This window comes from Choloepus didactylus, chromosome 15, assembly GCF_015220235.1.
Source record: "Choloepus didactylus isolate mChoDid1 chromosome 15, mChoDid1.pri, whole genome shotgun sequence".
Classification (NCBI taxonomy): domain Eukaryota; kingdom Metazoa; phylum Chordata; class Mammalia; order Pilosa; family Megalonychidae; genus Choloepus; species Choloepus didactylus.
In genome coordinates, this window is record NC_051321.1 from 29,776,059 (window position 1) to 29,800,353 (window position 24,295).

At 49.4% G+C, this 24,295-nt stretch overlaps 1 protein-coding gene across 1 annotated transcript in view; it reads left to right on the top strand.

Annotated features, from left to right (window-relative positions):
• Nucleotides 1-24,295, top strand: part of SH3PXD2A (SH3 and PX domains 2A) — a 246,976-nt gene that overhangs the window by 73,081 nt on the left and 149,600 nt on the right. The window contains 1 exon segment of the mRNA XM_037804143.1: nt 22,325-22,400. Coding sequence (XP_037660071.1) covers nt 22,325-22,400 — 76 coding nt within the window.

Consider the following 24,295-nt stretch of genomic DNA (forward strand, 5'->3'; position numbering starts at 1 on the left):
ACAGATCAAACAAGAATTTAGTAGATTGCCCATCTATTTTACTTCTAGGTACTCCATGATCTACTAGCCAACGCCATAAGTCTCTGCAAGTCAGATTATTTTGACTGCTGCTTTGAGCCTGTTTTCCAGTATGGTAGCCATACCCACCTTGTCTTTGGCAATTAATTGCTGCCGCATGGCTTCTGCCAACTCAGGATCCGATTATCCCTATTGTGTTTAAGGATTCCGGTTCAGTGACAGCAGTTCCCACAGTAATATCTGACCTACAGAGAAGGATGACTACAGAGCTCTTCAGGGATGACAGAGCTAGTCTCACAAATTTATTTCTCACAGTCCTGGTAAAAGGTGTGTCCTCTGGACATTCCAGGGGTTTGTGAGCAGGTCTTCCATGATAAATCCACTCTAACATTCCAATCTCTCTAAGCCTTTGAATCCCCTTCTCTACATTACACCAGGGCAGTTCAGGCATTTCCACCTCAGGTAATGTCGGCCACCTTTTGATTCACGTTTCAGCCTTCCATCCAAACAGTTAACGCCCTTTCTAACTCCTGGAGCTACAATGTTGAATGCAGAATCTCTGCTTAGTGGGTGCATATCAATAGATTCAGCCTAATCCAACTTTATATTCCTTCTGCCATTATCCCACAACCTTAATATCCATTCCCATACATATTCCCCTGATTTCTGTCGTATAAATTGGAAAACTCATATAGTTCTTTTGGAGTATAGCATACTTCCTCATGGGTCACACTTTGTACCTCACCCTTCAGGGCCTGTTGGGACTTTAGTCTAGTTATAGGTCTTGAAGCAAAGAGTGGTGTTGGGAGTGGGTCATAAAAAGAATTAGAAGTATCCCTTAAGCCATTTACCTCAGGACATTCTGTTGCAGTTTCATCTCGTGAAACAGGATTAATCTCTCCAGGCAGAAGATTGAGGCCTGCTTCCTCAGGGGAGGTGATTACAGGTTTAGCAGGCACTGAAGAGTTAATCTCTTTAGGTAGAGGTTGGATGGCAGGCTCCTCAGGGCAGACTGGAGGTGTGGGGGCTGTTTCCTCAGGACAGACCACTACAGGTATATCTAACAAAGACTCAGCAGAATCCAGGGTTCCAATGTCCTCATTGCCACTATTATCAATCCATATGTCCCCATCCCAAGTTTCAGGATCCCATTCTTTTCCAGTCAATGCCTTTACTTTAACAGCAGACACCCTGCGAGGTTGAGATTTTAGTTTATGTTGTAAATTGGCTACTTGCACAATGAGACTCTGGGTCTGGTTTTCAGAAATCTCAAGTCTGTAGCCACAGAAAATAAGATTTTCTTTCAGGGCACACATAGAAACCTTTACATCTGTCATATGGCGTTTAAGTTTCAAATTTAAAGACTTTAGCTTATCCCTTTCTCTTATAACTTGATCCAGCATATCAAAAGCAACCAGCCAACATCATTATACCTCTTAACTCTGCAAAACTCTGTTAAGATGTCAAAAACACTGTCACCCAGAGCCTTGCTTCATATAAGAGTATGATTAGGAGAATCAAATGGTGATATTTTGCGTGTCTCCATTGCCAGTTTATGCCATGGACTGTCAGTGACATCTTGATTTTTGGAAATGGAGTCATTAGTGCCTCTGAATCTAATTAGAGTAGAAAACCAATTGTAAAAGCCCACTTTAAGATTCTGTTTCTCAAGTACCAAGTTGTATTAGTTAGGGTTCTCTAGGGAAACAGAATGAACAAAAGATATATATAAATATAAGATTTTATAAAAGTCTCATGCAACTGTGGGGATACACAAGTCCAAATTCTGTAGAGCAGGCAGCAGACTGGTAACTCCAATAAAGGTGTTCAATGAATTAATTCCTCAGGCAGCGAACTGGCAACTCCAATGAAGGTGTTCAATGAACTCCTCAGGAAATGCTTCGCTGGCTAGCTGAAGAAGTGAAAATCCTTTATCTTTCTAGCTTAAAAGTCTTTGATTGGATTAAATCCAGCTGATTGAATTCTCTCATTGTGTAAGACATGCCCTTCATTGATGTAATCAGTCACAGCTGCAGTCAATTGACTGATGATTTAATAAACCAGCCTTCTGGTTTATTAACCAGCCACAAATGTCCTTGCAGTAATGATTAGGCCAGTGCTTGCTTGACCAGACACTTGAACACCATCACCTGGCCAAGTTGACACATGAACCAAACCATCACACCAGGCAAACTAGTCTTTTCCTAGACAGATGAAGGACTCGGTCTGTAGCACTTTTTTGGGTACCTGTGCATCAGACACGTGGCCTGTAGGTGATCCAGGCACCTGCCTCTCTCGGGCCTAGGGAGTTTAATGACATCCTGTCCCTAACAGACATAAGGCCCTGTCAGAACGTTTGAAGAGGCCATCTCTTTCTTCCCACTGCTTGTCCCTCAGCCTCTCTGAGAGCCAAGGTGGGATTTTCACACACTGGAGGAAGCTCTTTTGTAGACTTTGGGGAAAATGGCAAGAGAAGCTAGAAAGTCCTCTGAGTATTAGAGCTTGACACTGCCTGTTGGCTTCTGGCTGAAGTCTTGTAAGATGCTCTGTGGGGCTTGGGGGTTGCCTGCTCCCCCAGTGACTGTCCTGCAGGGCTGATGAGAATGTTTCTTTAAGAAAGAGAAATCAGCTGTGTTCAAATATCACAATGTGGGAGGTTAATGCTTGCTATCCGGCAATTAACTGTCCATTGCGGAATCGGGTGGAATTGTGAAATATAACAACCAGAGGCCCTTAGAGATCATTTCCCAAGAATATAAGTATCTGGCACTCATGTTTTCAGTTTCCAATCTCATGCCCGCAATAGACATCATTAATTGATCATGGCATTCTCTCCAGTCCCATGCCCATGACAAGACATTGTTAATCAATCTAAAACACACAAAAAAATATCTTCAGGCAGTTACTACCAAACAATTGGTGATGGACCTTTGAGGTGAAACTGATTGGCCATCCTCTGATCTAGTCCATTTCCTTTATTTGGCTGATGAGGAAATGATGCCCCAGGAAGGCAGTGACTTGTCCAAAATTAAACAGCCAATGAGTGACAGCAAGACTAAAACTCAGGTGCTCTAGCTTCTAGTTTATTCTTCTCTAAAATTCTAACCTCCCACCCAGAATAGTTGGTTCTATCTTTGTCAGAGGAGGGCAGGAAGCTCCTGTTGCATCAACAAGATGCAAGAGAGAGGTTGTCTGTGCAAAGAGCACAGGATTCCTCTCTAGCTCCCAGCAAAGTGTGAGGGCAGCTCCTCCACTGTATCAGGCTGCTTCTTGGAGCTCGGCCCACACCTCCTGCCCACCACCCTCCCTCCCTCCCTGCCTCATTGTTGAATAACAAGCCCCAGCTCTGCCAGGCGGTGTCTGAGTCAGGTCCCACCCACCTGCATGACTGCTCAGAGCTGTATACCTTGTTTTCCTGGTGGAGAGTGTCATATCAGGACTTGTTTGGGTGTCGTGTCAGGAAGGCCCTGGAGTCCAGTTGCTGCTTCTGTAACTTCCCTCCTACTCTGATCCCAGACCCAAAGTCCCCACCTAGAAAACTCAGCTCTGCACCCACCAGGCCCCCATCTGCTCTTTGGATAACCAACAGGAAAGTTGGCTGAAAAGGATATTGAGGGATAGTGTCCCCCTCCAACCTGGAGGATGACGGGAAGGAAACTCTCTGGTGGCAACCAGGTGAGTGGTGTGTGTGTGTGTGTGTGTGTGTGTGTGTGTGAAAGCTCTGGGAAGCCTTCAACCATGACCAAGTCTCACCCTGCCTGCAGGAGGGAATTTCAAGTCAATCCTAGCACCTCTTAAAGAGGGCCAGCTACATGCCTGGGGCTGGGCTTGGTACTGGGGACCTGGAGGGGGAAAAGTCAGAGTTGCCCTGGGTGGAGGAGCCAGGCTGACAGCCTTGGCCTGAGCCTGAGCCATCAGCTGGTAGGGAAACAGGGCAGGGCAGAATGCACAGAACAGGTGTTGCTCCTGCCTAGACCACCCATCGGGCCTCCGTGCCAGGGGCATCCCACCCATCTTCATGAGACACCTCCCTGATCTGGGACCTGGAAGCTCATCATCCTCGTTCTCCCACCCCCCACTGATGATGGCAATAGTTGGTTTTGCTTTTGACTCTTACGGCACTAGGCGTGTGAGACAGTCAGGGTGAGCTGTGGGAGCCTGAGTTGTGGGCTGACAGAGTTTGTGCGTTCCTCCTGGAGGGGATCTGCCACCAGGAGGGTGGCCAAGAGATGCTGGCTGCAGTGAGCTCCCACGTCAGCTGGACTGCAGCCCCCAGAGGCTGAGATCCCTGCATCAGGGATGCTTGTCCAGATCAGGCCATTGCAGGAATTGTCAGAGAATTGGAGCTGTTTCCTTTGTATCCTCAATTTGGCCAGAGCCAAGGAAAAGAGATTTTATATTCCCTGGAGACCTCCTCAGTAGGTGACTTCAGGCTCTCCAAAAGAGCCCCATGGTATTCCTAGTGCCAAATTCCCGACTTTACAAGTGGGGCAGTGTCTCGCAGTGGAGAAAAGCTCAGGCTTTGTCATCAAACAGACATCATTGGGTTTGTGCCGTGGCCTCACCTCTTGCCAGCTGTTGCCAGGGCAATTACCTACCCTTGAAAAGTCCTAGCCATCTTCTCCACCAAATGGTTCCAATGGCAGATCCTGCCCCAAAGAGTGATGGTGAGATTTCAAGGCAATAGGCACGTGGACCCTTGACCACCGAGCCTGGAGCAGCCAGGAAGCCTTATTATTGTGGCGGCTATTTGTGTTATCTCCTCTGGCCCCTCTGGAGGAGACCAGGGGCTCCAGGTTCCTGCCCGTGAACTCGATGTCTGCCCAGCCTGGAAGGAGTGAACTTCAGCCCAGCCACAAAAGGGTCACGGACACCTCCAAGCTGCAGTAAATTAATGCTCTGGGGCTGACCAGAGACAGGCCCTCAAACCTGCTAGGGTTTGGCTCCCTCTGCTAATTAGGGAGCGTTTATCTGGTGCCTGGCAGGACAAAGCGGCTGGTTGAGCCATGCTGGAGGTCGAGCTTAGTGCTGGTGGGGGGTGGAAGGATGCTGGGAATGGGGCCCTGGGGGTTGTCCCTGGGACTAAATGGACCATATTCCATACACCTTTAAACACACACACACACACACACACACACACACACACACACACACACAACCAAACAGGAAGCAGTCTGTGTACAGGCTGGAGTTGGGATGCCGGCAGAGAGGGTGGTTCTGCTGCCTGACAAGCCGGCCATTCTTCCCGGGAGACGGCCTGTGTCCCCTGAGGGCATCTCTGGTGAAGGCGGCCTGTCTCTCCCCGAGGGACGGGGTTGTTTTGTTTCCAGAGTTCCAGGGCTCCACTCTTTGTCTCCTGACCTTTGAAAGAGGAATCCCCGGTGGGAGGGTGAAGGGAAACCTCTCTATCTGAGCCGCTTGGGATGTGGGGTCTGCGCCTGCCCCTCCATCCAGCGGTGCGGTGGGGAGGGGACCTAGACATGGACGGGCAAGATGCACGGAACAGGCAGGAGGGACCGCAGCCAAGAAATGGGGGGAAGCCCAGACTTGAGAGAAAGGGGAGAAGGTGGGTGCAGGCAGTCCCAGGACCTATCTAGGACACTCCACCCAGAGCACTGTGAAATTCCAGTCACAGAAGTGCCATGTTCCTGGTGGGTAGGAGCAGGGGCTTTAGCCTCACGTTGATCTGGGTTCCATCTCCTGAATCTGACCATCCAGAGGAGTTTGAACAGACTTTCTAAGTAACCCCAATGCGGAGCTGGCCTTGAGAACTGGGAGTCTGGAGATGAGGGAAGGCCCCCTGGGGCCTGGTGGGCAGTTCAGAGCACCATTGGCTGGTGGCACCTGCAGGTGGGCGTCAGTCCTGCTCTGCTGGGTCCCAGCCCTTGGGCCAGTTCAGGCCCTGGAGGCCAAGGCCTCCCTCATATCCACACTTTCTCTTTAGCTCAGGAAGGGCAAGAAGGAAGGAAAGATCCCAGGGACAAACTTTGACCTGTTCCACTTGAAGCAGGGAAGGCTGATGGATGAGACATAGGGTGGGAGCAGTGGGGGCCCTACCAGGGCTTCAGGATGATGCCACACACCTATCGTGTGCCAGGCACCATCCCAGGTCCTCTCTGCAAACTGGGCCTGCACTGCTCTCAGCCCACTGTGATGGAGGTGCCATCACTTCCCTGTTTCTTTTAGAGATGAGAGAACTGAAGTCACGTAACGTGCCAAGGTCCCACGGCTAATAGGTGGAGGAGGCAGGATACAGACTGGGCTGCCTGGCTTTGGAATCCTCATGCTAAATTACACTGTAGAGCCAGCCTGGGAGACCCTGGCACCTCAGAAGGGAGTTGGGTGTTCTCTCTCTCTCCCACTTGATTCCTCTCTCTGTATCTTCCTGGGGGTCTCTGAGTCTATCTGAGCCTGACTCTGGGCATGGTTCCTTGTCCCAGTGGGCTCCTGGCGCTTCTCATGTCAGCCTTTCCGGAGGCTTTTTCCCTGTCTCCGGTCCTGTCTTTCCCAGTCTGTGGGTGTCTGGATGGCTCCCCCAGGATGCTGCTGCATCCCTAACAGGAGTCTGTGAGAAGGGCCTGACCCTGGCCTGCGTAGGGTCACTGATGGGAATAAGCCTGGAGCTTGGCCAGTCAGCACTCTTGAAAGCAAACGTCCCTTCAGAGGTGGGCATGGGCCTCTTCACCTTTTGCAACACAGAGCTGGGATCCCCAGAGTGGCTCACTACAGACATTGCTTTTAGAATCAGGTGATAGTCTTGACTCCCTGGTGGGGAGGCTCCCCTGCCTCTGAAGGGCACCCACAATGGCCAGTCATTGACATTTTCCCCTCCCAGAGGAGATGTAGCTGCTTTCTCCCTTCCCCCGGCCATGGCTGTGCCCAGGGACCCCCCTGATGGCAGGGGCTGGCAGTGCCTTCAGGGTGCAGCCCATCACCCAGGCTACCCCAGAGAGTAGGGCTCAGGGCCCTGTGGTAGACCTGGGGTGTGGAGGGCAGGAGCTCCAGGCTGTCTCCTCACCCCCCTCCCTCAGGTCTCCTCAGTCCTGTTCCTCCCATGCTAGCTCTTCCTCTGGGGCCATGCCTGCCTACCCTCCCCCCCCCCCCCAGCTGTCTCTGCTGGAAATAGCTGAGCAGTGGGCATTTGCCCAGGAAAAGGAGCAGCCCTTACAGGGCCAGGCTGGCCCCAAAATACCCCACTGGCTGTCGGCAGTCTGGGTGACATCAGGCTTCAGGAGCAGAACTGGGGCAGGACTTTGCTCTCCCTTGGGCCTCTTATCTTGGCAGGAGGCAAGCTTGACTGGCCCAAGCTTCTGCCATCAACTCCAGGCTGGGGGGTGAACACCTGACCATACTGGTTGAGTGAGTGACTATGGGCAAGTCACTGTGTTCAGGATGGCGCTGACAGGGTGGAGATGGATGGGACACCAGCTGCCCTGCAAGCCGACTCCCCAGCCAGGAGGAGACACTGAGGACACTGACCCGGCAAGGCGTCTCCACTTGGGAGCCACTCACGTGTCTCCACTTCAGCATGTCCCACACCTGGCTCCTTGTCCGGACCTCTCTCCTGCTCCTCCTCCTCCTTTCAACCCTCTCAGTTACTGCACCATCTCATCTCTCCTCATCACATCCGTCACATCGGTCCTCTTACCCTAGGCCAGGCTCTCCTAATTCTTCACTTGCACCAATGCTGCAGCATTCTTTCCAGACTCCCCAGTTAATTTTTCATCATGAAAAATTTCGACCATACAGAAAATAATATAACTGGCGTCAGTGGAGCCACCTCCCAGATTTATCAAATGTTTCCACTTTGCCACATTTGCTTCAGAATTTAAACGGTGCAGGAGCCTCAAGGTTCTCAGGGGACTTTTTACCGAGAAGGTAGCACTGGAGATGGGTCCAAGGGAATGGCTAGGATTTAGGTGGCTGAGAAGGCAAGAGTGAAGGTGTGGAGGCGGGACTGCAGTGGGCATGCACAGAGGTCAGTGCTTCCCAGCTTCTCCAGCCTACAGGTCTGGAGCCGGGCAGGATGGAGCCTGAAAAGGGAGGCAGGCTCGCAGACAGGTGCCTCAGCTCTGCTTAAGCAACCAGCACTTGCTCCTCCTTCTGTCTTCATCCCAGGTGGGCAACTGCCCATGTTGATATACAGAGAGGAACCGTCGCCTGGGTCACTGGCAGGGCTGCCACCTGGAGCAATGACCTGCAGCAGGGTGCTAGGGTGGGCTGGAAGTTACCAAGCTCTGCGAGGGGTGTGAGTTTTTCCTATTGTGTTTCCTGATGGGAGTCCAGCCTTCATCCCAGGAAAGCCTCATTAAACGGGGCTGGCAGCAGAGCCTGGGAAGCGGGAGGTTGGCCCTGGGTGACTTCCCTCCCTGTGTGGGCTGCTTTGCACGGCTTCCTCTGGCAGCTCTGCAGTTTTGCTTTTTGCTTTAAGGATTTTTCCTTTTCCTTCTGGGCTCCACCTTCAACTCCTCTCCCCCAAATGTAAAGAAACTCCAGGAAGTCCTTGGCTTAAGGAGCCTCTGGAAAGCAGATGTTACAGAAGAGCCCTGTGGGTTGAGTGACCTCAGTGAAAGGCCATCAGAACAGATGATGCCCAGTGTCATCCCATGATGCCATCAGACCAGCTGGGGTACATGGGCTTCTTGAGGTGCCAAGGGATTCAAACCCAATGGGGGCCACCCCAGACCAGTCAGTTCTGTCCCATATCCAACTCAACAGCAAGTCAGCACAGCCTGTCAGATCTCCCTTAAAACATAACCCCAATCTGCTCTCTTTTTCTCCTTCTGTTCTATCCCCACCCTGGACCAGCCCCCCATTAATTCTCATCTGGGGAATTCAGACAGACCCCTTAAGGGTCTCTCCACTCCTGCTCACCTTGTTGCCTCCCCTAAAATCCAGTCTTCCCACTGCAACCAGCGTGATGTTTTAAAACATACATCAGATCTCCACACCCTGCTGATAACCTTTCTGAAAGACTTCCTTTCTTTTTAGGATGAACTCCAACATCCTTGTCTTACCCCCAGGCCCGGTGTGATTGGGCTCCTGCCTGCCTCTCCAGACTCACCTCCTGCCACCCTCTCTCCTCGCAGCAGCTCACTGGCTTGTTCCTCAGACACCAGGCACAGTGCTGCCTCAGGGCCTTTGCCTCTGCTGTTCCCTCTGCCTGGAACTCACTTCCCTGAGATCTTCAAACAGCCCAAGATCTGGGCTCTTTGGCCTCAGTTCTCATAGCACCTTGACAGCTTCCTCAGAGACCCTCAAGCCTGTCACCAAATCATATTGTCATGTTTCATTGTCTTCAAAACATGAACCACAATACATCATGATCTTATGTACCTATTTGTTCACTTGTTTATTCTTCTCATCCTCCCATGAGAACGTGAGCTGTAGGGGAGCAGGGCCTTGCCTGTCTCATTCACTTCTCTTTTCTCAGTGTCCAGAATATAGCAGGTGCTCAGTAAACAAGTGTTGGATGAATAAATAAAGGAATGGCAAGCTTGCCCAGAGTCTAAGGAAATAGTGTGAGAGAGAGCTGCGGCCTTCCGTCTCCACTCACTTTCCACTGTTTAGCAGCTAAGATTCCTCCTGGGTGCCCATCCTTACTTATTGGCCAGACTTGCCCTTGGGACATCCTTGTTAAAGATTAGATGGAATCCTTATGGCAAAGAACAGTGAGGGCTTCTCAAACTTTAATGAACATAGAACTACTTTGGGGTCTTGTTAAAGTACAGATTCCAATTTAGGAGGTCTGAAGTGGGGCTTGAGATTTTGCAGTTCCACCAAGCTCCCAGGTGATGCCAATACTGCTAATCTGAGGCTTGCACTAGGGCATTAGAAAGGTAAATTTGAAGTCCCTGGATAATATTCTCCATTCCTTTCTCTTTCTTCCTCTGTCCAAATATGACCTTTCTCCCAGTTGGTCATGGCCTTTTGTGATCAGGTGGGTCCTGGGCAAAAAGGAATTTAGCCTGTTCCAGCGATTCCCAGAAGCTGCCCAGAACAGCCTGGGCTACCTCTGAGAGGTGGTGGGTTCCCCATTATCAGAGGTGTTCCCGCAAGCTTGAATGGTCAAGTGTCAGGGGTGTTGATGCCTGTGTGGGGAGGAGGAGAAGGCCCTTCCCTACAAATTAACTTTGTATCTCAGTGTGTGCTTTCTACAAACTTGTGGAACCAGGATCTCAAGTTGTGGCTCATTCACATATGGTGACTTTTAAAGGTCATCTGGCAAATCCTGAATCCCCACCCTTCTCAGTCCTTCCAAGGGAAAGCTTGGCATTCTATATACTGTAGATGTGATTTGGTAGATAGACCTGTTTGGGGCTGGGGTGGGGCTGTGGCTTGGGGAATAGTTCAGTCACATAGGGAATGTAACTCCTGCCTTAATTAGACCTAAGGATAGGACCCTTGGGAGGGGTCCGCACCCTCTATTAAGTCTTCCCTCTTTCAATTTGGCTTAATAGACATTGATTGAGCTTCTTTGTATTAGCCAGGACAGGCTAACTGCTATGTTACAAACTCTCAGTGGCTCAGCTTAATAAAGGTTTATTTCTTTCTCATGTCACAGTCCAAAACAGGTCACTGGAAGGCTCTGCCCCAGACAGAATTCAGTCACATGACAGTACCTTCCAGCAGGGGAGGCTGGGAAATGTAGTCTATTTGTGTCCAGCTATGTGTCAGACCTTGTGATAAACAGTGGGAATATTAGACCCAGACATTGTTTTCCAGAAGCTCACAGGCATTTGAAGGGAGATAGATATATAAACAAATAAATATAATACATTGTGGTAGGTACAGCTCTGGAAGTGTGACCAAACTGTGGAAGCAATAAAGAGGAGGGAGTAAATGAGGAATAAATCTATGGCAAAAGCCTCAAGGTGGTAACACTGGGGAGTCACCTGGGGAGGGACAGTCCAGGAAAGAGGAACAGAATGTGCAAAGGCACAGAGCTGTGGAACAGCAGGAGTGCATGGGGGTGGCAGGACATGTGACTGAACAGGTCAGTCAGGGAAGAGGTCATGGATAGGCTCATGTCCCATGGGAGGCAGAAAGCCAACAACAGATGTGAAGCCGGAGGTGAAAACATCAGATGGTTGGAAACAGCAGCAATGCTCAAGACTGGTGGTACTTAGCATTCCTCTTACCGTGACTCCAAACCAGGTTTCATGTGCATTTGGTCTATTATGCTGTGAGGTTCCTAGCAGGGGAGGGAAGTCGGGGAAGGTGACCTACCCAAAGTCACGTGGTGCAGGCAGTGCTCCTGGCTGAACTCAGTCGGCAGCCGGGCCTCGTTGGTGGGTTTCCAGCTTCTTTGAGGAAACTTTTAGTGCCCCTTTCCTGACTTCTAGAATGGCCCAGCCAGGCCACTTTTGTTTCCTAGGAGGGCAGAAGAGACGTGCTGATTAACAGCTTCAGGGTCACTTGCAAGCACAGAAGTGAACTCTCAGGGAGCAAGGGTTCTAAACAGACCAGGGCAGAGTTACAGAGGAAGACCTTGCCTCTGCCCAATCCACCCCAGCTTTCTCCTTAACCTGTTTTTTTGTTTTTCCTTTTTGCACAAGACTTTGGGAGGTGTGATTGGAGGGGGCCCAGAAGTACCTTGACCAATCTGGACTGGAGAAAAGAAAATGGCAGAAGGAGACCCTCAGAGAAGGGGAAATAGGAAGGCAGATGTCAGGTGGTCATTTAGAAGCATCCTGCTTGGCTTCTCTTCCCAGGAGGCCTGTCAGGGAAGCACATTGGAGACCAGCTCTGGAATCTCTTTGCCTTCAGCAGCAGCTTGGATCTGTCTTGGCCTCATCCCTGCCAAGAACATGCTGTCTTTCTGTTCTAAACTTTGGTCTGGATGTGATCCCATGGTAGCCAGGGCACTTTGGGGGCCACAAGTCTGTGCCATTTGAAGGGATAATCAAGATGGGAGGAAACAAAAAACATTGGGATTAGGGGTGTGGCTCAGCCAGAAAGAAGGCTGAAGTCTGTTCTTCTTTCCCTCTTCATCCCTTCTTCACAGCCTTGCTTTTTTGGATGGCCCTCAGAGGCCCGTGTGGGAGAGGAAAGTGTCAGGCAGGTTTGGGGGGCAGCTGGTGTAGAAATCTTGAACGGGGTCTTTGGTGAGGCTACGGGATAGCTAGAGACTCCCAGAAGTATCTTTTCCTTTCACTCATGCTTAAGCACCCCTCAAAGAAAACAGGGTGACCACAGCTGGGGCCTGCCAGGAAACGCCTTTATGTGGGCAGCCTTATCTTGGGCTGGCCTCATTCTCCATGGGAGTGTCACTACCAACACCCTAGGCTGGCACCAGGATTTTATGAGCACCATCCCACACACAGATGTCTCTTCCACCACTGCTCCATCCTATATACTGGACAGGTATATCTTTCTAGAATTCCACTTTTACTGCATTGCTCCTGCTCGGAATCCTCCCAGGGCTCCTCATTGTCCAGAGGAAGAAGTCTGAATTCTTCCCCTCAGATGATCTCTCCAGCCCTGCCCCTCATACTGCCCAGCTCTCACCTGCCCTACTCCCTGCATCCAGCACCTTCCTGGGGATGCAAGGAGGGTCAGCAAGCAGCCAGTGCTGACACACTGGGGTGTTGGGTAGCAGACTGGGTATAGCAGCAATCCAGGAGTAGGAGCCCATGTCTTAGGCTCTGAGAATCCAGAGGAGGCTCTACCTGATCAGCCCAGAGCCAGCTGAATCTGAATCTCTGGCCCAGCCCCCTTGGTCACCAGGCTCATGGGGTCATGGTGGCCCTGGCATCATGCCTTCCATTTTGGCCAAGAGGAGCTGAAGTCACATGGGTGCTCTGTGTTGGGACAAAGCTCAAGAGCCTTAGGAAGTGAAGGGCTGCAAAGCCGCAGGTGAAGGACCCCAAAAGCCTGTCAGCCGTTGACTGAGGTGAGGGCTGGATCAGCCTGGGTGACAGGGGAAGGACTGGAGGAGAGATTGGAGACTGGAAGAGATCACCTTGGAAATGGTGATCCATTCATGGGGCACTTTCAGTGAGCCAGTCTTGCCTTTATTATATCGTTTAATCTTCACACCATGATGAGGGGCTGTTTTCACTTGTCCCTATTTTGCAGATGAGAAAATTAGGGCATTGGGGTCACTTAACTAGGAAAGGATACAGCTGGAATTCTGACTTAAGAGCTCATGCATTCTGCCACTAAGTAGAATAAGAATAATGCTAAGAGCGTGACTGCTTCTGCTGGTGCCTTTGTGCCTGGCATGTGTTAAATAGCATTACATTTACATTTTCCCTTTTCCACCTCACTTCAGCTCCTAGACAATGGGGAAAAATGGGCTCTCCCCTTTGCCCCCAATTGTAGAGATAAGAGCCAGGCTCAGAGGTTAAGTAGGAATAATTGCATCTGGCATTTGACAGCACTTTCTTCTGTATCTTCTCCCTGGATCTTCGCAACACCTGCGGGAGGCAGGCAGGGCAATGTTTCACAGATGAGGCTGCTGTCACCCCAAGACGCCAAGCCACTTGCCCCAGCTACCCAGCAAGTCTTTGGTGGGCTGGAACTGGAGCTGTCCTCTCCTGACTTCCATCTGGTGCTCTTTCTCCTGCGCCAAGGCCGTGGGTCAGCGTGGTGGTACGTGTGGAATGAGCCCACTGGGGTAGGTTCTGGTTGGCAGGGGTGGCCAGCCTGCTTGGACACCTTCCAGATATCAGATGGAAGCTTTCCCAGATTAAGGAGGTTCCCCTGGGATAGCAGTGTAAATGTTCGTCACACCTTTGCTTTCTCTGCTATCAGCTCAGGCCCCACCATGTTTAATCCACATCCCAGCCAGCTCCCACGTGCCCCATGAGATGCTGGAAAAACAAGAGGCCTCTTCTCTGAGCCCGCCCCATGCACACCAGCTGGGCCCTTCCTTTGGGGCCTCTGGACAGTCACAGCCAGGCTGGACAGCCAAGGCACCTCCTGGACCCACCTGCCCCTCACGATCTCCCTGCTACCTCCCTGATCTTGAGGTGTAGTTTCCTCATCACTTTCCCTGGCATTGGGTACACAGCCTGGCATCCTAACAATGCTGATAGTAACAAGGATAATAGCTAATGAGTACAGGGCCCCTAGGCCATGCCAGGCTCTGTGCCAATCAAATTTTCTCCTCTCACCAGCCCTATCAGGCAGATTCTGTCACTCTCCCCATTTTGCAGAAAAATATTAGGTAAATCATAGTAGTGGCTTGTTCACATTATTTCCAATAAGAAATTTGGTTGTGGGGTTGGAGACCTGTGGGTGATCAGTTTTGGGAGCCCCTGTATGGTCTACCTGCCTCAAAAGGGGAAATGCCAAGCTTTGGGAGCCTGGTGACCTAAGCTTCACACCTGCCTCAGTTACTACCTTGCTGTGTGTTGTTGGGCTAGTTACCTAACTTCTCTGTGCTCCTATCTCGTCATCTCTTCAACATGGGACTAATCATACCTAACTTGTGGGTGGCTTTGAGGATTTATGATCATGTTTAATCTTAATTGCTCAATATTGCCCCATTACTGTTACCCTGTTGTTTCTATATGTTATTCTAGTCTATTCTAGCATAGCTATTGTTATTCTGATCCTATTGGATTCTCATAAAGCCCTCAGAGGCAGACCGGGGGAGGATCCATTCACTGTTTTTTTTTTTTTTTTTTGAGAGGGCAGTTCCTGCCAGCCACTTGCCCCTGCAGGGTTGGCTGTGATGGTTGCAGAGGCCACGCCTCTTATGGAAGTGCCCCCCACCCAACCCCTGGGTCTCCTTAGTCCTGAGATCTCAGCTCTGGGAGGCGGAATGCTCCTGGCCCTGGGTTTGGAGAATCAGACTCTGAGTCCAGGAATCCCTGTTTAAGAGTGTGTGCTCCCAACTGCATTTCTGCACATGGCTGCAGAGCCACCTCTTCCTGGAGAGGTGACCCTGGAATAGGTGAGGCCAGATTGAGGCACATGGGCTCCCTGGACAGACTGATGATTTAATGTTCCCTTCAAACTGGTGCTCTTTATACATGTGTTCAGAATGTCTTCAGCATCAGTGTTGCCCACTGTGGAAAGGTGGCAGGGGAAGGTAGAGCAGGAACCTGGTGGCACCTCTGCCTCCCCTGTTGTTCTGAGTGGTTTGTCTGAAAACTCTCAGCAAAGCAAATGAACGACCCATTTCCAGACCCAGCCACCATAGAAGACCGTTTCCTGAGTACCTGTCTACTTGAGTAGGTTCCTGGGGCATCTTACCTGCCAGACCCTACCCAGAGGCTCCAACCACATGCAGTACCATCTCCAAGATGAGTTCTGGAAATGACATTTTCTCCTTCTTGTCATATTTAGGATAACTTTAGGCTATGTTTTAGGTTAACTCCCCTTGTAGGGTGGCACATCAACCATTTGCCCTCATCCTGCTCTGGTGCCAATTGTGTGGTCATCCCTAAGTCACTGGTATAAATGATCAAGGCCTCCACCCTGGATCCTACCACTTTCTCTGGAAAATGGCAGCACTTCATGGAATTCAGGCCCAAATCAGTTCACTGCAATCTCACTGTTTTCATTGAACAGTCCTGCCGTTCCCACTGCCAAACCTTTGTACTTGCATTCCTCCCACTGGAGTGCTTGCCTCCCTTTTTTCCAGCTGTCCTTTAATTCAAGGCCTAGCTCTGGTGTCTCCTCCTCCAAGAAGCCTGCTTTGCTTGCCCCAGTCACACTGTTCTTGTTCTCTCCTGAACTCCTCTCAGCTGGTTGACACTTCTCTAACAATGCTGGGTAAATCATTTGTGTATGAGTGGGGTCTCCCAGCTTCAGTCAGGTCATGGACCATGACTCAAATTCCTGAATCCTGCTCATGGAGGGCCTGGAACATCATAGGTAAAGGCTTGATTGAGAAGGGGTTTGGAGTAGTGAAGGCTTGCATGCTTTCCAGAAAATGGTCAAGGAAGACTTCCTTGACTTGTTAAGGACTTTGGAACCTAGAGCAGTCTCTGTCCCAGAGTAGGGGTGTGTTCCAGCTCCCTGTGGCTTGATGTCGGCATGGCCCAGGGCTCGGGCCCCAGCACCTAAATGTCTCCCAGTGCAGGCAGCCCCGTGCCAGGGTGGACGGGTCTCCTCTGCCTCCGGACTCTCTCCCTGGCTGCTGCCTCAGGGATACTCGGGGTGTCACCAGTTCCCTGAAGTGCTGTAGTGATTTTCACAGGAGAGCAGATCTGAGGGGACCCTGTGTGCCTGCTGTCTGCAATTCCTCAACCTCACTTTGCCCTGGGAACTTTCTGAGTGACCGCAACTCTGCCTCATCCTGCGCTGCCCCTTTCTGTTTAGAGAACACATGCACCGCAGCACCTTCCCTGGGTCCTCATCGCTGCCCTGGGAGCTGCATCGCTTCCCCCATGGAAGAGACAAGGGACGGTCACTCAGTCAGGTGGTGCTGTAGGAGAGCTCAGGCTCCAGACCCCAGTGCTTCACGTGGGGCTCTTTGCTTTTGCCCCTGGAGAGACACGGAGCCGGAGAGAACTTTAGTGAATACTCCTCAAGGAGAGGCCAGTGCTGGCAAAATGTTTGATTTGCCCCAGATCCCTTCTGCCCCAAGCCCCACCCCTACCTGAACCTCGGTCCCTGACCAGGTCATTGCTCTGCTGGCTGTCCACACTATACAGCCTTGGGGTCTTATTTTTCTCTTTTAAGGCGTAATGTCTTATACCTTCTAGGGGCTATTTTCTTTTGAATAAGAGTGTGAGAACTCTTCAAGTCCAAAGGCGTGCATCTCTTAAAGATTCTCTTGGATTTTGTGTATAAGTTCATATTGATTGTGAATACTGAGAGTTTTGTTTCTTATTTCCCAAAGTTTATGCCTCTCATTCATTTTTCTTTGCATCAATACCTTGTCAAAAATCACTAGTACCATAATAGATAGACATGGTAATAGTGGCTAGTGTCCTCATTTTGTTCCAGTGTTTCACCACTGGGCATTGTTTTGGGTATATAAACATTTTTGGGTTAAGAAAGTTTATTCCTATTTCTTGTTTGCTAATTTTTAAAAATTCATAAATGGGTGTTGAATTTTATCAAATATTTTATCTATGTATATGGGAAAAATAATATAGTTTATAGCCTTTATATAATAATGTGATAAAATTATATTACATTAGTACAGCTTCTGATAAGTTGAGATGTTTACTGTAAACCCTACAGCAAACATTGAGAAATAACCTAAAAATATATAGTGAAAACATCATTAAAGGAATTAAAATATTACACTAGAAAATAAGAGAGCTGGAGTGGCTAGGCTGATATCAGACAAAATAGAAATTAAATTTTAAAAATGTTATAAATAAGTGGAAAGACATCCCATATGCATGGAGCAGATGACTTAATATTAAGATGTTAATGCTTCCCAAATTGATCTACTGATTCAGTGCACTCCTATCAAAATCCCAGCTGGCTTCTGTATAGAAATTGACAAGCTGATCCCAAACTTCATATGGAAATTCAAGGGACCCTGAATAGCCAAAACAATCTCAAAAATGAAGAACAAAGTTGGAGGACTCATACTTCCTATTTCAAAATGTAATACAAAGCTACAGTAATCAAGACAGGGAGTATAGACACTAGGACAGGCATATAGGTCAAAGATGTAGTGTTAAGAGTCCAGGAATAAACCCATACATTTATGGTCAAGTGATCTTCAAGAAGGGTGCCAAGACCATTCAGTGGGGAAGGGTGGTTTCTCCTGAACAATGAAATGAACTTGAAAAAAGTAAATCACAAAAGACTGTGTGATGAGCTGAAATAGGGAATTCAACAGGAGTGGTACTGAAATTTAAAGAAAGGAGGTTTGACCTTAGACTGGAACGGTCAAAGAGGACTTCCCAGAGTAGGTGATGCTTGATAAGGTCATCAAAGAGTGGAAGGGAAATGGAGGAAGTACATTTCAGGCCATTAGGGATAAGAACCTCAAGAAAAGCTATGCTTGTCATTTGTTGTCTCTCTCCCTACAGTGCTTACGGATGTGTCCCCAGCATAGCTAGCACAGTAAGATGTGTTAAGTAGGCCCTCAGGAAATTGCATGAGCAACTGGCCCTCAGAGAGGCTGGGTAGCCTTGCCTCTTTTTACCATGAAATGCTTGATTGGAGAACCCACTAGCCTCTTGTAGAAATGTTTCTTTTGTTCCTGAACTGGAATGAAAGACGCATTACTTCTCTGGTCACCAGGATTAAAGTTCGAGGATCGGGACCCTAAAGCTGAAGTTGCTGGCAGCTCCACCCTCAGAAGGACAAGGAGTCGGCCTTTTGGGTTCCAGCTGTGCCCCAGCTGGGCTCGGGGCCCACCCTCCCCTCTCCCCACTATTTATTGTGGCTGAGCCCTGCTAAGGAGAGGTGCCGAGTCAGCTTTCTCTGGCTGGGGCCTGCTCTTGGAGCCGAGCTGTCCTGTATCTCTCACACTATCCACCCCTTAGATAAACAGCCTGGCATCCCACACACACTGCGAAGTTCTGATGTGGTTGCAAAGGGCTCCATTAGCCAAATGCCTTTCACTCCACGAAGGACCCTGGCAATGGGCCCTGCTTTGCTTCCAGCCTGAGTCAGGCCCTTGCTGGAGTGATGGGAGAATCCACTTCCTGCCTGAAAATGTGGCCGTGGCAGAACTCTCTGCTAGGTGGAGCCTTCCCGCCTCACTGCCCATGCACCCCGCACCCCGGCTTCCTCCTCAGGGAAGGCCTGGTGGGGTGTGTTCATGAGGCACCCCTCCAACCTTTCAAACGACTGCTTTATCTTCCCCAGCCCTCCAAATTGAGCACCAGCCAGGTGACGGAACCCGCTTTGCAGCCTGTCTGGTCCCCTGGGTGGGGTGAAATTTGGATGGTATATCAAGCATGGCCTCCACCCAGCACTCTGCTGAATTGAGGGCCTCTGTGAGCTCAAGAGCCTGAGCTAGGGGGATTGGCTTTCTTTGAAAGATATGACCTGTGGGCAGAGAAAATGTCACCGGCAGCTGGTTAGCTGTGCTTCTTTTTGCCTTGGCTGTTGGAACAGGGGATGATGGGAAGGGCAGGCACCAGGGCTCTGCTGTCTTAGCTGGGGTGGCACGCTTAGGTGACAGGTTTGGCTGTGCTCAGCACCTGGGGGCTGGGCCTGGAAGGAAGCAAGTCAGCTGGGAGCTAACAACTCAGGAGAGAACCCATTGACCCAGCAATCTCTGCAGATGGGCTTGTCTTGGCCTTACAGGTCCCAGACTAAGCCAGAGATTGGGGAGAAGGTGGGGAGGTGGGTAGAAAATCTGCTATAGAAGAAGGAAGTGAGAGAAAGGCTGGTTGGAGAAAACCCCACATCTACCCCCTTATTTGTGGGGCTAGCAGATGATCTCTGCCTTCCAGAAGGTACATGAACCCATGGAGGGAATTCAAACTACCCTGTGGCATGGATGGCATGGGGAGTGTGGCCAAGACAGAGCTGGCTTCAGATCCTGTCCTTACATCCTCACAATTACCCTCATTTCAAAGCAACCCAACAGTAGGGGATGGGTAAACAAAACCATAGCTAGCTCATCCAGACATTGAAATTCTGTATCATTGTTAAGAATGTGGAAGTATTTATTGATATGGACAAATGCTCGTGGTATATTGTAGGAGAATTGATGAGCCCTGTATTCATTTCCTAGGGCTGCCATAACAAATTACCACAAACTAGGTGGCTTAAAATAACAGCAATGTATTCTTTCATGGTTCTGGAGGGCAGAGGTCCACAACGGAGGGCAAGGCTGCCCTGTGTGAAGGCTCTAGAGGAGGCGTCTCCCCGGCTGCCTCCAGCCCCTGGTGGCCCCAGGCGTTCCTTAGCTTGGGGCAGCACCTCTCCGATCTCTGCCTCTGTCTTCACGGGGCCATCTTCTCTCTGTGTCTGTCCCTGCGTCCAAATGTCCCTCTTCTTATAAGGACGCTAGTCATATTGGATTTAGGGCCCAGTTTAGCCCAGTATGACCTTATTTTAACTTATTACATCTGTAAAAAAATCCTGTATCCAAACAAAGTCATGTTCACAGGTACAAGGGGTTAAGACTTGACCATACCTTTTTGGGGGACACAATTCAATCCACAACTAGCCCACTTTATTTACATGTAGGGAAAAATGTCTGGGAAAGATATATGTCAAAATATTAATGTGGTTTTGTAGGAGGGAGGGGGATTACAAGTGATTTTTATTCTCTTTTCGACCAACTATTGCATCTGTAATTTCTAGATATTTTTTCCTGTATGAATCTGAATGACTTATGTATTGCAGAAATAAAATTTACAAAAATAGAATATGGGTGAGGAAAAGGGGAACAGGAGAAATAGGAGTTCTATTCTTCGATAATGTTAATTTAAAATTTTCTTTGTTAAAAAGTCCTAAGTACAGGTTGATGTTGTTAAGGCCCAGTGATCATATTTATACCTAGCTGGCAATCACTAAATGCTTGAGAGATGGAATTAGAACATTAAGGTTTTGAAAAATCATGAGCCAGCTTTTGTTAAATGTCAGTTTGTGTTCAAGGAAGTGAAAGTTAATAATGGTGCAGTCTGTGTCTTGTTTTGAGTGGAACTACCAATGACCCACCCTTCATATGTGGGCTCTAAATAGCTGTATGTATTGGGTAATGACTATGCAAGAGAAAATCCAAAGATCATGTATTAGAAGTGGATAGGTAGATGGATGGATGATGGATGGATGGCTGGGTGGATGAATGGAGATACACACATACAAACACATACATGTACACATATGTAAAATCCAGCATGGGACCACTTTTTGCCACCTCTAATGCTTACACCTTTGTCAAAGTCACCATCAATAGCCCCTAACTGGTCTCCCTGATTCTGCCCTGTGGCCCATTAACCACCCTGTAGGGCAAGCCGTCCTTTCAAAACATGAATCCAGTCATCTCTCCCCTCTTCCCTCTCAGTCAGGATAAACCCTGAGTCCTCACCTTAGCCTCCAAGGTCCCCCATGATCTAGTCCATCCTTGCCTTGTGGAGCTCGTCTCTCCCTCTGCAAATTGCACACTCCACTCCAGCCTCATCAGCCTTTTCAGACTCTGCACTTCCTTGTTCCCGTTGCCTGGAACATTCTGCCCTTCAGTATCTGCATGCCTTGCTTCCTGGCCTCCTGCAGGTTTCTACTGAGTTGCTATCCTATTATTAGTAAGGCCTTCCTCACCACCCTATACAAAATAACAACCCCTGTCCTGCTTCAACACCTTATCCTACTTCATTTTTCCTTCATAGCACCTATGAAGGTATGGTAAATAGTTATTTATTTACTGCCTATCATCCTCCGCTAGAAAGTAAACTCCATGAAGGCAGAGTCTTTGTCTCTTTTCTTTACTGTCTTATCCTTAGTGCCCTTTGCTCTAAGTAGGTGTTCAATAGATATTTGCATGAATGAATGAATGAATGAATGGCCTTCAGATATTGTGTAACTGATCCTCCACCTTTTTACTGATGAGGCACCTGAGGCCCACCTGAGAAGGGTGACAGACCTTGTTTGTGGTGACACAGCTAAGGCAGCAGGGCTAGAGCCTGGCTCTGTCCACTCGGGCGCCAGCCCGCCCCTGTGCCTTGGAAGGGCGATCAACCACACGCACAGGGGCCTGGCCTCGTTCATCTTGTCTCCTGTGTGTTTTTCCAGTTTATACAAAATTTCAGTCCAGAATAGCTGAAAAACAACAACAATAGCAACAACCAAAACAAAACAAAAAAACAGTTGTTTCTCCAGAACCCTGAAAAATCTTCCAGTGGGTTTGCCCCTAGAAAAAAAGAAGCAATTTCATGGTGGGAAGGTAGGAAACAGAAGAGGGGGTCTTCTAGCAGTGGGACCAATGAGATGGATTTGGTTTTGCAATTAAAATTAACGTCTGGGTCTCTTTCAGCCGTGTGGTTCTGGAAGGTGGGTGGTCTGTCTGAAGAATCAGGTGGGCCTTCCTCATCCTGTCCCGGAAGGGTTTGGGATGGCGGGTGGCTGAAGGGCTCTCACCACAGCAGATGAGGAATGAAAGAAATTGGGCCCAAAGCAGCCTTTGGAAACCCCATCTGCAGCCTGGCCTGAAAGATTGCTTGGCCTGACCCCAGCCTTGCTCGTTGACATCTCCAGAGACCTCCTCTTATGACCCCATCTCCTCCTTGAGATTGTACAGCCACCCCCTTTGATGCACAGAGAGCTTTGGCTTCCTCCCTCTCGTGCCCCATGTGGTTTGTTAATCGTGTGTGAAATGAGGGATTTGAGGCGTCACTCATCCGTGATGACAGTGGGGCCTAGAGCAGTGGAGTGTGGTGGGGATTCAGTCTTCTGAATCCTGTCTCTCTGTTTGGCTTCTCAGATGCAGCTTTTGGATAAATTTCCCATCGAAGGTGGCCAGAAAGACCCCAAGCAGAGGATCATCCCCTTCCTCCCAGGTAAGCTTTGGATGACCATGCTGGGGTGGGGGGAACCTGGGGAGGGGCATACTTTAGGCCAAAAAAAAGGCTGACTACTAAGCTAGAAATTCTGGATGGGGTGGGCCTAGGAATCTGCATTTAACAAGTTCCACAGAAGATATGGAAGCCTCCAATTTTGAAGCCACTGTCCTTAAGTGACTTTTCTCACCATTCCAAGCCCATTTCTGCTGGTCCTTGGCTATGTAAAACTTCTGGGGAGTTTCTCAGGCTCTAGGACTTTGGTTTCCCTTTTACAAAAAGCACAGAGACCAGTTTGTCCTACGAAAGGATGAAGAATTGCTAGGGAGTAAGGTTGAGCTATTTCCACTGGCTCCCATTCTAATCATAGAGAACTTTAATTGCACACACTTCCTATGTTTAATCTCCTCCAGTCCTTAGGTCACCACTATATAGATGAGACAGTGAGATTCAGAGAGCTTACATTATGCAGCAAGTGAATTGGCAGAGGCAGAATTTGAACCAAGGTCTGTCTGACCATAAAAACCAGGCCACTAACAATTGTACCATCTGGGGACATTTTTAAGGCCACTGATTATGTTGTGTAATTTAGAGGAAAATTTCTCACATCTGTCATAACGTGCTACAATGATGTCTTCAATTCATGTAGGATTTATAGCTTACAGTGTTTTTTTTTTTTAATTTATCTTTGCACTGAGGCATATAATATAATTTCTTCTTGATGGAGGAAGATGTCAGGGTTCAGAGAGGTTAAGTAACTTACCCAAAGTCATACAGTTTAAAAGTGGCAGAGCTAAGGCTTGAACCCAGATCTCCTGCTCCAAATCTGGGACTCTTTGCCCTGAGCCATGTGGCAAAGCTACCTCCTGGCTCTCCCCATCCTCTGCCTTTCCCCAGGCCAGTGGGTGAGACTGGTTCCCTGGAGAGCTCCCTTCCACCGTGGGCTCTGACTTTGAAACCTACTTCACCCTGGGTGACTGCTGACCGCTGGACCTCCGTTGGCTAGCTTCCAGGACAAGGGCAATCAGCAGGACCTTTGCAAAACTCAGGGTCTGAGTGTCACTAATCCCTGGCACACTGTCAGCCCATGGTCAGTACATGTTTGTTGACTTGGAAACAAACCTAGGAGCACTGTCCTCATGGTTCCTCTCTGAAAAGTAGTCCGCACACATATCCCATCCTCAGAAGTAACGGTGGCGTGTACTGCTGGCTGTCTTCAGTCTTATGCTAAAGTCGGAGAGAATTAATTTAGCTACAAGGAAGAACTTCCAGAGTCCACAGTGTGAACTAAACCGGAACTAGCCTGGCAGAGGATTGCCTCTGCCTTCATGGCCTACGAGTTGGTGACTTGCTCGGCCTTGCCCTGGGTCTTGAAGGAATTTGGATTGTCCAACATCCAGGTTTGTAATGACCTGAGGTGTTGCTCCAGTACAGTGTGGCTGCTCTGCCCACCACGGGCCTGGGAGCCCAGCTGGAATGCCATGGACATGAGTAACCCAGAGCCAACGGCAGGCCCGCGTGGTGCCCTGTTGCCAGCGGTGACCTGGCCTCTCGGCATCAAGGCTGCCTGTTTGCTCAAGAAGGGCAGGCTTCTTATCCCACTCTTGGCTAGTGCTCCAGGAAAAGAGCACCTCGTTATCAGTCAGTCGGTGGGTGTTTATGGGCCAGGCCCAGGAGTGGGGACTGGGGTGGCCTGGCGAGCCAGGGCAAGGGGAGCTGGGTTTGTTTCCCTCACCTAAGGAACTCGGGTTAGTGAGACAGATGAGGCGTACTCATTAATCCAAACGATTGAAGACATGACCCTCTGTACCTCTGTGCAGAGTGTGATGGGAGAAAGAGCTCAGAGAGCAGCAGCCTCCCTGTGAGCCGAGGAAGTCAGCAAAGCCTCTGCAAAG